The following is a 17,278-nucleotide window of genomic DNA, read 5'->3' on the forward strand; positions in this document are numbered from 1 at the left end:
TGTGTTTTGGTCCTGATGCAACACACCTCTAACTAAAGTATGAGAAACTAGTGGAAGACCTGATCTGTGTGTTAGGTTAAAGACGGTTATAGCCACACCTCCACTGTTTCAGAAAGAAGCCTGAATTTCTCAAAGGTTCATTAGCACCAATCGTGAAGCAGAAAATAAACCAGAAAATTATTTCAGGTTACCAGAGCTGGATTTAAAAACAAAACCCAGGAGAGTAGTTCCTGAATTGCACAGTGAAAAAACAGACAGGTGGGCTCTCTGAGGTACTGTATTTCACCAATAAAAGCAAAGCAGCAGACTATTTTGCATCTGTGACTGCTGCACTGAGGACTCCATTCCCTATAGTCAGCTGACAATAGGCTGTAGCACAGAAAGCCTGAGCATCCGGACTCAGTCCATCTGACTTCCCCAGCAAATTTGCGCCAGTGTTCCCCCTTCATACTGCCACTCCCAAAACAAGAAAAAAAAAAAGCAAAAAAACAACCACACAAAATACTCCTTTTTCCAGAAGTAATGCTGCACTAAAGGTTAGTTGTAGATGTATATATCACAGAATGACCAATGTTGGAAAAGACCTGCAAGACCATCCAGTCCAACCATCCAGCTACCATCAATATTTCCCCACTAAACCATGTCTTTCAGTGCAACCTCTAAATGTTTCTTGAACACCTCCAGGGACAGTGACTCCACCACTTCCCTGGACTGCCTGTTCCAGCACCTAACCAGAAGAATAAACCTTTCCTAGTGTCCAACCTGAGTCTCCCCTGGTGCAACTTGAGGCCATTCCCCCTAGTCCAAACACAAGAGAAGTTACACAAGAGAAGAGGCCGATCCCAATCTTGCCACAATCTCCTTTTAAAGAGTTGTAGAGATCAATAAGGTCTTCCCAATCCTCCAGACTAAACAATTCCAGTTCCTCCAGCAGCTCCTCATAAGACTTCTGCTCCATTCCCCCACCAGCATTACTGCCCTCCACTGGGCACACTCCAGGGCCTCTATATCTTTCTTGTAATGAGAGGCCCAAAACTGAGTACAGAACTCCAAGTGCAGTCTTACCAGTGCTGAGTACAGAGGGATGATTACTTCCCTGCTCCTGCTGGCAATGCTATCTCTGATACAAAGGCAGGATGCCACTGGCTTTCTTGGCCACCTGGGCAAGATAAAGAGCTGTTCACTGCCCTGTACCATGACACAGACATTCAGAAACAATCCATTACCTTGACCACAGTCCTAAACACAAATCAGTGAGGTTTATGGAGCCAGACTTGACAAGGCTGGAACCCCTCCTGTCCTGTGACTCAGTGAACTCTCAGCAGGATTCTAGACTCCAGCACTACATCCCCCAGTAGCTCTGTTCACTCTACAATGTCTTCCACTCTTCATTATCCTGTTGACCCCTTCACATCCTGCACTCTAGAAAGCAGAGAAGCAGTCTCCTGGGATTAAGGCAGGCACGGCCTAGGTCTGCAGTACTACCCATAAACTGCCACCACCTGGGTGGGTGTGAAATGTGCCGTACCCTGCTCTTGAACAGGAGAACTGGCCACCGGTGCAGGCAAGCTTGTCTGGTCCGTTGTTCTCAGCAACTCAATTGGACAGCATCATGTTGTTCAGAGTCACAGAATTCACAGAAGCACTTTTAAAAGTTATGAAAATGAAAGAAATCAAAGCGTATCTAAGCCACCTTAATAAAATCCTGTTGTTCAAAAGTTGTAATATGGAATGCCCTTTTTTCTGCACCTAGTAATTTCTGTAGCTTGAAAAGAAGACAACTGAGTTTTCTAACTTGGTCTGCATACATTTAAACAGAGAAACAACAGAACAAACTTGAGTACACCACATGATCTGCTTTGACTGTCCTCATACATAATCTTGGCCCATCATGAATATGATAACATATAGATTAGATAAACTCTCATTTATGAAGTTGACCATTGGGAGTATTTTATTCCCTACCAGTGTATAAAAACCAGCCAAGCAAACCTGTGAACCTCCTAAAGAGTCTGTTCACTAACAATTAAATAGAAAGAGCAGCCAAGAATCCATATATGCCAAATTTCAGCCTGTACCCTATAATCACTGAATTTGGCAGGTTCACCTAATTGCACTTGCATCTCACCTACAGCCTTCATCAATTCAACACTTTGTTATTTTCATTAATCTCCATTTGCTCCAGCTGTCTCCTTTTCAAAGCATGTGAGAACACTGACCAAAAGAATGTTATTATTATCTTTTTTTAAATTCAGACTGTAATATAATTGCTGTGAAACAGTCTGCAGTGATTCTGCAGTGTTTACTGCATAGATATAGAACAAGAAAAATATAGAGATAAATTCTTAGTAGATACTTTTCACTATTCCAACTAGCTGATATCAAAACAAATTTGTGCTCAGATAAATTTAAATATAAATTGATAAAGATTTTCAACTACTAAGGAGGAGCCTGCCTTCCCACTAGCCACTGGCATTTGCCTTTCCTTTACTGACGTTAATGAGCAATGATGTGAAAACCTGTGCATGCTATTTGTTTGTAAAAAAGCTGTTTTTTATTTAATTACAGAAATGTAATTGTTGAAGATATTTATGCATTTATTTAGCTGAACACAGTAGGCTTCTTGACAGAAGCTGCACATTCAGTGCACAAAACACATTTGTATACTGTTGATCATGAAACAGTGCAAAAGGTTTCCGTGGCAGCATTTTTTTTTAGTAGAAAGTTCTGGCTCGCTTAAGAACTGGAAAGACATTCAGAGTTTCTCCAACTACGTTCAGTAAGGCAAAGAAACAAAGAAGGCTTCTTCAACAAAGTGAGACAGAGGAAACTACATCATGAACAAATTGTAGCTACTGTTCTGTTTGAACCAAAAACATGGAGATCTGCTGTACTGATAGGCTTATCATATTAAAGTCATGGAGAGGGAGGGAGAGAAAAAAAAAATTAAAAAAATCACTTTTCACCACCCTTCCTCTTCCAAAGTGTTCTTACTTCGGGAAATTGTCATGGAATATTTGCTGCCGTGACAACTCCCAGAAGTGACCATTACAACTGACCACGACAAAATAGACCACATCTCCCCCATCTGCAACTACATTCATGCAGAGAAAAAAAAAAACAAAAAACATTATGCTTCTGCATTGACTCACAGCAATTAATAGTAAAACTGATGAAGTTGCTAGTTGTGCCTCATCCTTTGCACCACAACACATTAATTCAACTATGTTATCTATAAATAAAAAGTTCTGAGAAAAAAGCTTGTTTTCAGCTATCTTAATAAAAATCTAAAACCAAATTCTAGCATTGGCTAGCTTTACCTAGAAGACGTAGAATAACTACCTTTTCCTGAGCAGTTATTTCTGAAAGCTGTTAGCCCAAGTAAGACATTCTATTCCAAAAGCTATTAGCCATATGCCCCTGAACTTACGCTTGCTTCTACATCCAAAATTGCCTAGATGGAGACTCCAGTTATTCAACCTGGATTTAAACAACAACAACAAAGAACTTTCAGTGTTACAAGCAGCAGTGCTCTGGACAAGACAGATTTTATCATTTCAGTTCACAAAAGCCACAGAATAAAAATGACAGAAAAGTGAATAATTTAGAACATCATGCTACTGTCACAATTCCCACCTCTCCTCCCACTACAGCCAGATTAGCACTGAAATTCTTGAAATACATTATGTTCACAAACTCCAAACAAAAACTAGAAAATTCACTTTCAAAACAAAGAATGTTCAAAGGGAATTCAGCTTCTTTGACTGGGATTTATCTACACCTCAGAAAAGCACACCAGAAATAAAAATTAAACATTTTACTAAAGAACACGATGCACTTATCTAGAAGTTCCTTCTTCAGTATTTGGTTTAGCAGTGACTTTATACTGTTCATTAGGATATTTGAGAACACAACAGTGTTATTTCCATAAGCAATATACACATAGTTGAGCTGATACTAACAAATGGAACATGCTTCAGGGATTTATTTTTCAGGCATTAGTTATTGTCTTTTCATTAACCTTCCAGGTCATTTTGCACTCTCCTTTGAGCACAGGAATTCCACTAAGTCAATGTTTTTACTTAGCACAGCTCCTTATCTTTGCCTGCTGCTGAAACTAGCCCGCAGTCCCAGTTCAATAAGCCGTCAGTCTGACTTTCTGCTGAATTCACATTAAATTAAAACAAACCTTTTCTTGTTTACCTCTTGGATTACATAAACTGATTATTTTGTTAACGACTGAAACATCAGCTGGCTGTATCTTCAAACAGACTGACCAATTTAGGTTTCTGGAATCTCACTAGTGCAAAGGATCCCTTTTGCAAACAATCACACTTTCCTACTGTGGGCCTAACTTTGGAAGCACAGTACAGGCAATTAAAGATATCTGAATGTCTTTGTGAGAAAAAAAAAATAAATGATGCTTATTGTCATCTCCTTCACTTTAATGACAAAGTAATTCTGCATTTAATACCACTTAGAGAGTCAAGAAAAACAACTCCATCAGATTTACACGCTGTGAACTCCAAGAACACTGGTGAGCTCTTCATATTTATTATGTCACATCAAACTAAACTCTAGAAGTATTTACGCACACTTGTGCTACCAGTCTACCAGACTGACCTTATCAATTTTGGTAGAATCAATGCCACTGACAGCAAAATAGTAATATCAACTGGCTATATGACCCTAAGCATACACAGTACCAGAATCAGGTTCTCACACCTGAGAGATATTTCACCCCACCTCTGCTCTGCACTGTCCTCATGAACACATCCTGCCCAGAACAAGGCAGACCCTCAGAACAAAGATTTTTGCAGCATTCTGACTCCAGCAGAAGGAAGATAAAGAGACCAAGAAAATAGTGCTTGCTCCTCTCCTTGCAACAGCAGCAACTGGAAACCACAGCTGTTAGGTGAAAGAGCATAACAGACTGTTTTTTGGGAACACATAGGAAAAGACAGAAGGAAGAGGAGGCCTCCAAAAACATGCCACCTATCAGAGATAGAACATCTGCATACTGCTTTGTTACACCGTCTGAAGCTTGGTGATAGTGGATGAAACACATTACTAACCATCTGCATTTAGGCATAAAACAACAACTTAGAATATGGAAATTCTAAAATGCTGCTTCAGAATAAAAGCTTTAAATTTCAACAGAAGAACATAAATTTGAAGGAGGTTTTATGCTCCTATTTTTGTTACCAATAGAAATTAGTGTTAGATAGCACAATATCATACAAATGCTGAAGTATTAGACTATGGTAACACAGTAGACATGCCTTGGAATTGCCTAAAAGAAGGTAATAAATGTGTAATACATATAATAAATATTATAAAACCGAATAACTACTAACAAATAAAGTAAACTTCCTCCACCAGTTTTAAAATGAAAGACTCGTAAATAAAGACCACTGCAAAATATTCTGATACCAATCTGAATCTCTCCCCAAATACCGTATGAGTTAACACCACTGACAGCAGCTTCCTTTCACTTCAGTGTTGAACACAGTTTCTACTTCAGATTTGTCTTAAAGTTTGCTGCTTTTTGTATGCATTTTGTGCCAGAGTTGCAAAATGGAGGTTTTGAAATATTCCAGTCCAGTTAAACTTTGGAATGTACATGGTTCAATTTATGCATTAGTCAATATGCAGATTCCCCCACTGCAGGGCTAGAATAGCTACAAACCCCTGCATTGTCAGAACCTCCTTCTGCCCCTAGGCACAGTCCTAAAGCTGAGGACCCTGCACAGATCCTAACCATCACTGAGGCTCTTCCTGTCAGCAGGGTGTAGGGAATCCCCACATAGATGCTGCTGCCCACTCACTTCAGCCAAATGGACAGGGTCAGGTAAGATCACTCTGCTGTTGCTTCAGCTGTCAACCTGTCAATTGGATCGAGCTAACTTACCCAGCTTTAACAAATCCCATTCTTTAAGGGTCTGATTTTTTTAAAGCCCAGGTAACAGTTCTATCAGCGTAACTGAGGTGGCACAACTAAGCCAGAAGGAAGCAGCTAGAACCAGGGATCACTGTGCCAACCCTGCTGCCAAGGTCCCTACATTCCTCGGCCAGGGATTCACTCTCCACTGAACCATGATCTGCAACTATTCCATCAGATGTTTCACTGTCCTTACAACATTTAACCAGCAGCAGTTCATATTCTACAAGACGTCAAGTTTATTTGCACTGCCTTGCTCACATTTTAGGCCAGAACTAGAAATAGTTTGACTTTCCTCTACCTTGACTTAGCACTGATTTTGGTAGGACATGCAAATCTGCCTTACTGACTGCCAGCACTGGCTTACCATAATAATTGCTTTTCCAGTTTTTATCCTGAGGAACAGCTTCTGCAGAAATTCTACAATAAAACTCAACTCAAGAGACAGGAAAGATTAAGCAACTGAAGCACTAAGAGCTTTTAAAGATAAGGACAGCGTATGTATCATATGCTCTAACCAATTAAGAACAAGCCTCACCCTCCCTTTAGAAAAGAGCATTACAGCTTGGAAAAACAAGAAGTCTTTGGGTAGCAGCCCCTACAGTGATTTGCTCTGTGCTTTAACTGAAGGGCTGCTGGATTGCAATACATTTCTATCACCCTTCCTGGGGCAGGGGAAGAAAATATGACACACACACACACACAAAAAAAAAAAAAAAAAAAAAAAAGAGTTAATCACTTAAGGACTTGACTTGCTTAATTAAAGTAAAATAGCAAAGGCTGTATAGAAGCAAAGGTATAAAATAATTACTCTCTATTCCCATCAGCAAGCTATGATCAGCTGCATCTCAGGAAGGAGAGCCTCAATACATGGAGATTTTGGGAGAACACATGCCTTCACAATCAGAGCCTCCCCACCCAGCTTTTATTGCTGAGCCAGACACAACACACTGCAGGAAATCCCTCTGACTGGTGTGGGCCAGTTGCCCTGGCCATGCCCCACTCACCTCTTGCTTCCCACTGTCTGCTAGTTCTGGGGGAGCTGGAGAAGGCCTTGAAGCTGTGCCAGCATTAGCCACCAAAACATGCTGCAATATCAAGGCAGCTCCAGGCACAGGTGCAGAGCCCAGTACTGTAGGGGCTGTCTGAGAAGGGGGAGCCAGACCCAACACGATGCATCCTGCCAACACAGCTCACCTCTGGGCAGCAGCACTCAGCTTAGCTCACCCAACTCCTCTCCCTTCCCTAGTCCTATGATTGTTCAACTGAACTAAAGACAAAGACATAAAGAAGTAGTTTCTCTCATGCTTTTTAAAAAACTGCCAATTTTTTTTTTTTTTAATAAATCATGTACTGATAGTCTGACTCCTTTTCTCTTTTGCACTCAGAGTTACTCAAAAAGCCCTCCTTTTATCTGTCCTCTCTTTCCTTTGCCTATGACCTTCACATTCTTTTTTCAGCTTCAGCTCCCATTACAAACTTTCTGATAATGATGTGTCATGGTTTTATGATTTTTGGTTATTGGTATTCCGCATCATAACATGTAGTGCACTGGGAGTTGGAGAGTTAATTCTCCCAGAGGTCTGGGTGCCTATCCTGGAAAAGAATAACTACTACATTCCCCAGAAAACTGTTTGCTGTTCCGTTATCATTACTGCTCAGGGGGAAAAGATATAAGGCCTTGGTAGGGGACCCAATGGTCCCTTTTCCCTTCTCTTTTTCAGCTCTGCTCCCTGCTGCTCATTCCGACCACATGTATCACCTCAGCACTAATATAAGGCCTACAGCTCTTGGACACTCTTTCTCTCATTACATTTGATCTATTAGCTTCAATTCTAATTATATTGCAATATATCGTGTTATCTTGCATTCTGATACCATATTTACTAAATTAGTTTGTTTCTCCTCAGATCACTGCCGCTGCTGTTTTTAATTATTTGGGGTCCCCTATTTCCCTTTTCCAGAAGTGCAGCTTTGTGAATCCCTGCACCCCATTAGCCACAGAACAGGACTGAACCAGCCTGTCCACCATTAACAGGATGCATTTCTCTTTAGCTGAAAGGCCACAAACAGAAGCCAGCACTAAGCAAAATGCTAAAACTTTCACACAGTTTAAGTAGACTAGGTTTGGTTTTACTTTTATCAGTGCAGATGACCTCAACGTACATTAAGAAGTCAGAACAGTCACTTCCTTTCTTGCTGATAAACACAGCAAGCACAAGATGACAGCAGAATCCCAGGGTGGAAGTTCAAGTACTAGACGCTCTCAGAAAAGACAGAATTCACGTCATGTCCAAAGATGTACTTTTGCATTATTGTCTCTAACACAGTTACAGAAGAAGAAAGTCAACTTAACCCAAACTGAACAAGCACTTGCCTATTATAAATAGTAATGAAAATCATTCTCAAAAGTGCCTATTTTTTTCCTTGTGAGGAACAGTGGAACCTTATTGTTGTCTCTAATAGAGACAGTTAAGGAAGAAGAAAGTCAACCCAAACTGAACAAGCACTTACCTACTATAAATAGTAATGAAAATTGTTCTCAAAAGTGCCTATTTTTTTCCCTGTGAGAAACAGTGAAACCTTACTGCTTTAAACATTTATTTTTTTTTCCCCACAAACATCCCTTCTTGGATGTAAGAGTAACAAAAGCCTCTGATCCAGCTGACAGAACTTATATAAAGTCAGCTCTCAAGATAGAATTTGAAATTTAGACATGAAATGTGAAGGGGTTATCACAGACATACTAAGAAAATGAGAATTCTCAACAGGGTATTGCTGTTTAGTAGGAATAAACTACTGAACAAATTACCAAATCAGGAATAATTGCTGGTGTGCAGCTCTGTAAAACAGAGCACAAGGTTATAGAGGCCCCCGCATTGAGTCAATACTTCCACTACGCTGCAGTGAACAGCAACACACCAAGTCGTATTAGAGTGAAGGCTACAGGATGTGCATAGTTAATCCCTCTATCCTGATCAATGTCAAAACTGGATCTAGCATTCTGCAAATAATTTTTAACATCATACTTAAAAAAGATGAAATGGAGCAAGACCTCCCTGACATTCAGAAACAACACACGGAAATGCTCTAAAGGAAATAAATTAAAGCTGCCAGATGGCAGTTGCAAACGTGAGTGCTTTCAGAAGGCAGGATTGCGAAGGGAAAGGTCAGACTTAAAGCCTTCCCAAGGTGCCTCCCCACACTCACACTCCCACACTTGGCCCTAAGCCCACCAGAACTTCAGACATGTACTCTTCTCCCAGAGGCTGGGATCACAATGACACAGGAATGAGTTTCACATCATTCTTAACTATGTGAGGGTGAGAATAGGATTTTGCTACTTTTTTTTTTTCTTCCAGTCCCTGTTGGGCAAAGTAAGATAGGACCTACAGTGTTATTCCCAACTACTACTTGCTTGCTTTCACAAAACTCAAGATGACAAATCACCATTTATCTACTGATCACCTTTTCATTTTTCTGCTTTTGCACATCTCATTTTTTTCTTAAAAACTCCTAGATGGTTACAGTTGAAACGTTCTATGACATGACACTGGTTTCACAGGGTGTGGTATAAATGCTTGATTTTCTTATCATTTCCTTTTAAAATACAGCTACCATTTACTTGAAGCCTCTTCTGCCAATCTTAGAGGTACCCAATGTATTAGGAAGGAGTGAGTTTTCAGGGGTCAAAAATGCTCTTGTTGACTTCTGACTCTCAAAACTGCTTAAAATTGTTAATGGACAACTTTCCGGAAGCTGTTATGGAATTACAAATATCTTGTTCAAATAACCATGGACATTCACCTGTTTATAATGCAATACGAGCTACTGAGAAATTGAAATAGAATGCTTATTTAGTCATTTGAAAAAGATTTAATATCACTTGAGTTATGGGAATTTCTCCTGATCATTTCAGATTTATCTTCTGATACTAAACTGATGGGGAAGGACATTTTAGTGTAACCGATTACCAGTAATCTGAGCAATCATCCACAATCCACCATCAGGATCAGGGTAATTTTTCTGTATTTCACTTCTCTGTGTTATCAAGTCTCATTTCATATTCATTCAGTTATCACCCTGGGGTTTTTTCTTCTTGCACAGCATCTAGGAGAAAGGTGCTGCAGACGTTAGAGCAACACCCAGAAGCCACAGGAGAATTTAGAATCTGAACACCTCCAAACTTTTCAGATCATGTTTGAGTAACTAAGTACATATCAAAGAACAGATGTATGTGCCAACTGGAATTTTTTCTGCTCCCAGTCACATACTTACCTACCCAAAATGCTCTGCATGGGTCTGGTACCAAAACATCATGCATGAAATAAATCAAATTTGAAAAGCTGTTTTATGATTAGTACTATTGGCAGCATACTCTCTAGATACCTTCCTCTACAGTGACACATAAGCAATCAGCAATTCACACGGTTGTATGCTCTGTCACTCTTGCAGAGTATTCTACCCATTGCCATAAGCTTGCTAATAATTACCTGTTTCCAGTGTAAGTAAGTTATAACCAACTCCACAAGTATCACAAAAACAGCCAACCAGACACCTTTAAGGCAACCAAGGTTCTTGAAAGCACTGTATCTTCTACTTTAACAACTTAAGAAGTGCCTTTGTATTAAGTACAGCATTACCCCCAAACACTTCAGGATGCTCCTGTGATTAACAGAATTAAGCATGTTTTATCCAAATAAGCCTATCAAAAAATCACAGGAGCTGAAACTTCAAAGACTGATAGAAAGTACTGTCTAAAGTACCACTCAAGAGAGCAAGTTTTAAGGGCATGCAAAGCATCTCTCCTCCACTGTTGCTCTGACCAGAACACTGGAGTTACTGTTCTATCTTCCAGTGATTTGAGTTTATGCCATATTCAAAGTTGTCCCTGTATCATGAAACAATATTCAAGTGAGTGAAGTTTTAGAAATGCATTTGTCAAGCAAAACTAGTGCAAAGTAGCCTTTGGGGACCTGTACAAACACATCACCAAATATACTGGGCTGCTCCCAAAGTAACGCCTCTAGTTTTCCTGATGCTGGTGGTATAGCAGTAGAGGTCAAACCTTCACACCAGTATTCCATTCTGTTTTGTTACTGTGTGACAGATGACGGGGGGGGGAGGGGGGGGGGAGGGGGGGGGAGGAGGGGGGGCAATCTGACAAAATGGCATCTGACATCAACAAGCACACGAAGCAAAGGTGTGCCAGTGAACTTCTCCATGTAGAGTAAGTTTCACCCACAGACATACATGTTGCTTGCTGAATGGTTACAGTGACCAAACAATGGATGTGCACAGTGAAAGCTGGACTGTGCGGACAACAATTTCCTAACAACAATGCTGCCACTGTGAAACAGCGAGTCACCTCCACTGGTGCAGAATTTACAAACATGGCCCTTGTTCACAACTGGTGAAAACACATAGCTAATAGTAGTGACTACACCAAAAAACGGTGTTTTCTGCATGAGAATTTCCTGTATCAAAAAGCATTATTGTGTTCTTCATATCTGTTGTAGTTTCCATGGAAATAAATATTTCCACAGCATTACTTTCAAATCGACCTCACAGAAACAAGACTGCTGAAGCTTCTTTACAGCACTGTAGTGGACACTACCAGACTTCTATAGCCCTTTCCTTGAAAATGCAGGGGAATCGTTATCATATCAGTGAATAAATGAGTTAGAACAAGTTTACTCCACATACTTTATTCAAAATATTCAGAAACACTACTGTAAACACTTATCAAAATGCAAATTTTATGGTTGGAACTTCAACTGCATCCACAACTCTCAATCCCTCAAATGCCAAACAACTGCCACAGACTCTTACACACTGACCTCAGCACAAGGGTATTCTGGTTCCTGCCCCTGCAGAACAGTCACTTTTTTTTTTTTTTTTTACTGTAAAACAAGCCTTATGAGACCTAAGAGATGAAGAATCAAAACACACACAACCCAGCAATTGCTAAAGATCGCCATGTATACTGCTACGTAAAAACAGCAGCCAAAGCAGTTTTAATTTTTGCTACTAATACCGATTTCAGTATTTGGTGAATTAATCTAATACATTACATCAGTATTCCTTACTTAGTATGCTAAACTGTTTTAACAGAAGCAAACATTTTCAAGAGAGCAGTTAAGGCAGTAATTTATAAATCTCTTATTCTGGGGCCTTCATTCGTCAGAAACCCACGCATACTATCAACACTGCACTGCAATTCATTGTATTGGTGATGGAAATAAGCAACTGTCATATTTCATACTATTGCCTTGATCCTGCAGTTTAATACCACTCCAAAATCACACTTTTTTCTGATCCATTTTTTTCCAGACATTTTCTTTCTTTAGATGGGGAGAAAGAACAGGAAATCAGTTCTAAGCAAGTATGACTCAACAATAAATAAGCTTGCTATTTGCATTTGCTCAGACAAACTTAAATATACATACTTTTCCAAAATTAACTTTCCATCCATAAGTATGCATTCATGATTTGTGTATTAACAGAAAAGTCTGTCAGCGCTCTTTATTGTTACAAGATTCTTTTTGCCTATACACAATTTGAAAGAACTTCATATACATTTAAAAAGGCTTTTCTAAACTCCTTAAATATGTACGCAGGCAAATGCAACTCAAGAACCACACTGGAAGAAGTGTCTGATAGTAGCGGAGTGTGGGAAAGGGGCCTAACTGCAGTCTCCGAGCCCACAAATGCATCCTTTCATGTTTCTGCTATACACCAACACTTGCGATGAGAGCTGCAATACTAACTATCCATTTTTGATCACGAGAGCTCACGTGCCACGTAACAGATGCGCATTATTCATACGCGACGTGGACTCACCGTCCGTAACCCAGCCGACCCCGTGGGCACCCAGCCGACCCCGTGGGCACCCAGCCGACCCCGTGGGCACCCCAACCCGGGACGGCTGCGGAGACCGCTCCGGCGGCAACACCAGAGCGCACGCACACGTCCCCCAGGACCTCCAAACGAGGGAGAGGCCCAATCCGAGCAGCCGCACCGCTGTGTTTACGGAACCACTCATGTTTGGCGAGGCACGTCCCCTCCGGAGCCCGGCTGAGCAGCCCCCACCCCGCCGCGGGGCGTGCCGGCAGCCCGGAGCCCGCCCGGATTGGCCTCGCCCAGCGGCTCTCGCTCGGCCCGGGCGCGGCCCGGCAGCAGCTGGGCTCGGGCCGCGCTGCCCGTTCACCGAGCCCGGGGCGTCAGCCCGGAACTCTGCCGACATCCCCGCGCTTCAGGACTCCGGCCCGCCGCGGCCCCTCGGCTCCCACCCACCGCCCCGACGCCCCGACGCCCCGACGCCCCTCGGCCTCCCCCCAGCCCCCATGCCGCTCGCTCCCGAGGGAGCCCCTAGCGACTCCCTAGGCGGGCCGCCAGCCCTGGGGTCTTTACAAGGCACGGCGCTGCCCTGCTCGGCTCCTCCTCCCCGCGAAGCCGCGGTCCCCGCCGGAACTTGCGGCCCGAGCCGGCTCCGCACTCACCCCTTCCGGGCCCGGCCGCACGCCTCCCAGCGGCAACCACAGCCTGCCCGTCGCCCTCAGCACAGCCAATCCTTTCTCTCGGTGCTAGCGAACGGCAGCCAATATCTGGCCAAGGGGAAAAGGAAAAGACCAATTCCGACCGAGGGGCGAGAGTTACAGACGCGTCTCTCCCGACCGAGGGGCGGAGTTACCGGCGATTGCTGCATCGCGAGGAGGGAGGAAGGCCCCGCCCTCAGGCCGGAGGCTCCGTGCTGAGGGACCGTAGGCTTGTGACGTAGAGAAAGGAGGCTGGGACGTGCCCTGTGTGCCCTGGTGAAGCTCAACCTGGTTTCAGCTATTATTTGAGCAATTTTATTTTTTTTTAAATTGCAGTGATTAGTTAGTTCCTTAGTTCCTTGCTCATTTGCTCTGTCCAAAGTATTTCAGCTAACAGAGTCCTGTGTCACTTCACAGTCTCAGGTGTCTCTGTGCTCCAGTGGCAGCTGAAATTCCTGCACAAACAGAGCTGAAAGAAGTGTTGGATGATGGATGTAGCCTGCTTCCAACTACAGCCAAAGTGTTCAAGTGTTATCCACTACTTAGCATTGTGTTTTGTACGTGCTGTACACACAACATTTCCACTTAGGAGTGGATCACGTACAAACAGTTACACCTTCTTGTTGACATATGGTAGCCAATAAACCTCTTTTTTTTTTTTTCCCCCCGCAAGCAGGAAAGCAAGTTTATCTCAACAGGAGGTCTAATGAAACTGGGTTTCCCTGAGTGTGTCCCATGCTCCAGCTGCTGCCCAACAGCAACCCACCAGTCACCCATTTTATTACAGCCCTTCCACACATCTTTTACCTCATCTGCTCAGTTCTTGTTTCCTCCCATGTTAAGCAAGACAGGAGTCAGGATGCACTTTGCTAGTATGCATATACCTACTGAAACCTAGGAAGCCATGTAAAACAGAAAAACTGGTGAGTTCATGCTCACAGAATTCCTAACTTTGTTTGCTTTCTCCTCTACATTTCTTCTGATTTTTGCAAAACTTGCTGAATTGTTATTGCAGTGTTCCTTCCTTTTGTTAATTTTTCACTAAAATCAAGTAGAATTCAAAACAAGTAAAAAAGTATGCTGGTGGGTACATAGGCAGACTGACAGACAGGTAAACCAAACATATACATTGCAGTATAGAGAAGGACCAACATAGGCTAGTGTTGATAGACTGCCTACTCAAACAGTAGAGCTTAAATCCCTCAGCAGCAGAGAGTATATAACTTAGAAGTTACATTTCTATTGTAGATTATCTTCTTGCAGAGCCCAGCATAGATGAGCATATACAGAGCAAGAGAAAATAATCAGATGGGTTATAATTAGCCTCTGTAAGTACTCTTCTTGGTACATTAACCCAGCAATCCATGGAAATAAAGCAAGAGTATTGGCAGTGCATCTAACTGGAAGGACACTACTCCCATGCAAACTTGTACCTGAGAAGCATGTGTGAACTCTTCCTGAAAACTTTCTTTGCTCATGGATGATTATATTTCAGTGAAGAATTCCAGAAATTCATGAAGCCTAACAGTTTCTAATGAATTTTAAATGGTTGGATGAGACATCTCCACTCTGTTGAAGCATCCATATTGTATTCAAAAGACTAAATAAACACATAAATAGAAAGATTTGCTACTTGAGCTGTGTTTAATACATCTAAGTGAGAGGCATGTAGAATTTTGTGATTTTTTAAATCTTGACAGTCTCCAAACCAAGCTTTTTTTTTATCAGGAAGCTGTGTTATAGCTGCACATACTGATGCTGTGTCCAGTATGAGCCCAGAAAACACCACCGCATCCAGGAGCATCATCCTTTTCACAACTCCAAATTATTAGGTTTTGTAGCAAGAGAGGAACGTTATCGTCATCCATCAAGTTCATCCTTCTTCCTAGAGATATTTGAATAAAAATATGACAGAATAGTAAAAGGCAGATATGAAAAACATCAGGATGATATGTTCCTGTAACAAAATTCTATTGCAAACTGTAGGGGTGTGTGAAGGGAGTGCACCTGCTCCTTAATGGCTATCTGGGCACAGGCCTTTTTTAGTGCCAGAAAGGATAATGAGAAAGGAAGGAAGCCATAAATAAAAACACACAAGGACATGGACCTAACAATGGATAAAGTAGGCAGTATTGGGACCCAAACGTGGTCAGCTACGTGGATTGATGAAGGTATGAGAGAGGGTGTGAAGGTTTATTCCAGCTAGGTTGTCTGGCTGGGGCCCTAATCTGTTGGGAACCTGACTGAGAAAAGGAGGTAGTGTATGTGGGAGGTCCACATCTGCTGGCAAACTGTGAGCAGAGCTTAGGGGCTACAAGTGTGGGTGTCCATGGGACAAGAATGTAAGCACAGGTGTGTACAGCCAGCCATGACTGGGAGCAGCCAGTTTGCAGGGCCCTGTGGGTGGGCAAGGGGTTTGGAGTGCAGGCAGGTGGGCTGGGTGGGCAGAGGGGCCATGTCATGCAGGGTGTGGTGTGTGTGTGAGTGCTGGTCACCAGGGGACATTGCAACAGGGGCTGCTGGCTCTGCCAGCCCCCATGGGAGGGGATGGGCTGTGCACTGTGGGTATGGGTCCTGTGTGCAGGGGCTGCTGCAGGTACCCTCTTATCCTCCATTCATATGGCTGTAAATTAAGGAAAGCATTGTGTGTTTCAGTTAAAAAAACAAACAAGCAAAACAAATCAACAGTAACAACAACAAAACAGGTAAAACTTGAGACAAATAAAAGATTCAGTTAATAGAATGAAGATAGAAGATTTTAAGTTAGTTAAAATAATTTTGATGAAGCACTGAAAAACAGCAAAGGGGTGCTGCTGAGAAGGAATGTTATTCAAAATACTATGATTTGTAACTGAAATGGTCACAATAATTGATGAAGTTTGTCTCTAAGAACAGACCCTTGGATTAGCTTTTAAATACACATGAAAATGTTTTGTTTTTTCATTTCAAGAGCTTCTGCTTTTGGTAAGTTAACCAGGAGAACTGGAGAACGCCTAACAATTTTTCCAAAAGTGTTGAGGTTTGCTCTTCAGAATAGAGTGCAAAATATTTCAGATGCCAAATCCCAGAGAAGCTGAAGTAATTCAGTCAGTGTTTACTTGAGCTGAGTACAGTGGGCATGTACTAAATGAAAGACAGTGTTACATCTCCAAATTTTTGTACAAATTCTACTTTGTCAAGGCTGCAAGCTTGCCCATCCCTTCTGGTGCTTGGTTAGTAAAGTTAAGGGCTTTTGTCAAGAAGACCTGGATCCATGTCCAATGTGGGCTCCTTCGCTGATAAGGGCAAACAAAGCTGGAAGCAAGGACTTGCACCTGCTTTCCCCTAGGTAAGCTTTCCACCATGGCTGTACAAGTTGCCTTATTCTGTCCAGCACTGCAGCTTTGCAGCAGCTGGGGCTTAGGCCAGTCCTGCACCTCTGCCACTCTACCCTGGCCAAGAGCTCACTAGAGATAAATGAATTTTAATCTCTTAGGAGCAAGATGAGTTGAGAGGTATGCTATGTTATCTTTGTTGATATCATGGAAATGATTAAATTAAAAAATAAATCCTGGCCCAGTCAAGGAGAAAGAGCAAACATTCTGGAAAGCTCTCTATCTCCTCAAAAGTTGAACAAAAGTGTCTTTTGAATTTGCACAGTGCAAGCATTTCAGCTGCTCTGTGAAGATAAAGATTACCGTGGCCAAGCTCTGAGAAGATAAGGATTACCTTTCCTGAGCGGGGGTAATGGAAAATGTGCCTGTGCCTCAGAACTCCAGCCCACAGCCTGGCATTTTAGCTTCAGTCGTCATGGAAGGGT

At 42.2% G+C, this 17,278-nt stretch overlaps 1 protein-coding gene across 4 annotated transcripts in view; it reads right to left on the minus strand.

The window, feature by feature from the left end:
• The window catches only part of PJA2 (praja ring finger ubiquitin ligase 2), a 293,785-nt gene that overhangs the window by 24,993 nt on the left and 251,514 nt on the right, over positions 1–17,278 (minus strand). Inside the window, exon 1 of one of the 4 annotated variants that reach the window (XM_048931371.1) lies at positions 13,444–13,649. The exons of 1 other annotated variant lie outside the window; for it this stretch is intronic. Coding sequence is in view for 1 of the 3 variants with exons in the window: in XM_048931370.1 (XP_048787327.1) it covers positions 12,785–13,187 (403 nt within the window). In the remaining 2 variants the exon portion in view is untranslated. Of the gene's footprint in view, positions 1–12,784; positions 13,192–13,354; positions 13,650–17,278 lie in introns of those variants that run through there. 2 more of the 4 variants (XM_048931372.1, XM_048931370.1) reach the window with 2 other exon arrangements.

This window comes from Lagopus muta, chromosome Z, assembly GCF_023343835.1.
Source record: "Lagopus muta isolate bLagMut1 chromosome Z, bLagMut1 primary, whole genome shotgun sequence".
Classification (NCBI taxonomy): domain Eukaryota; kingdom Metazoa; phylum Chordata; class Aves; order Galliformes; family Phasianidae; genus Lagopus; species Lagopus muta.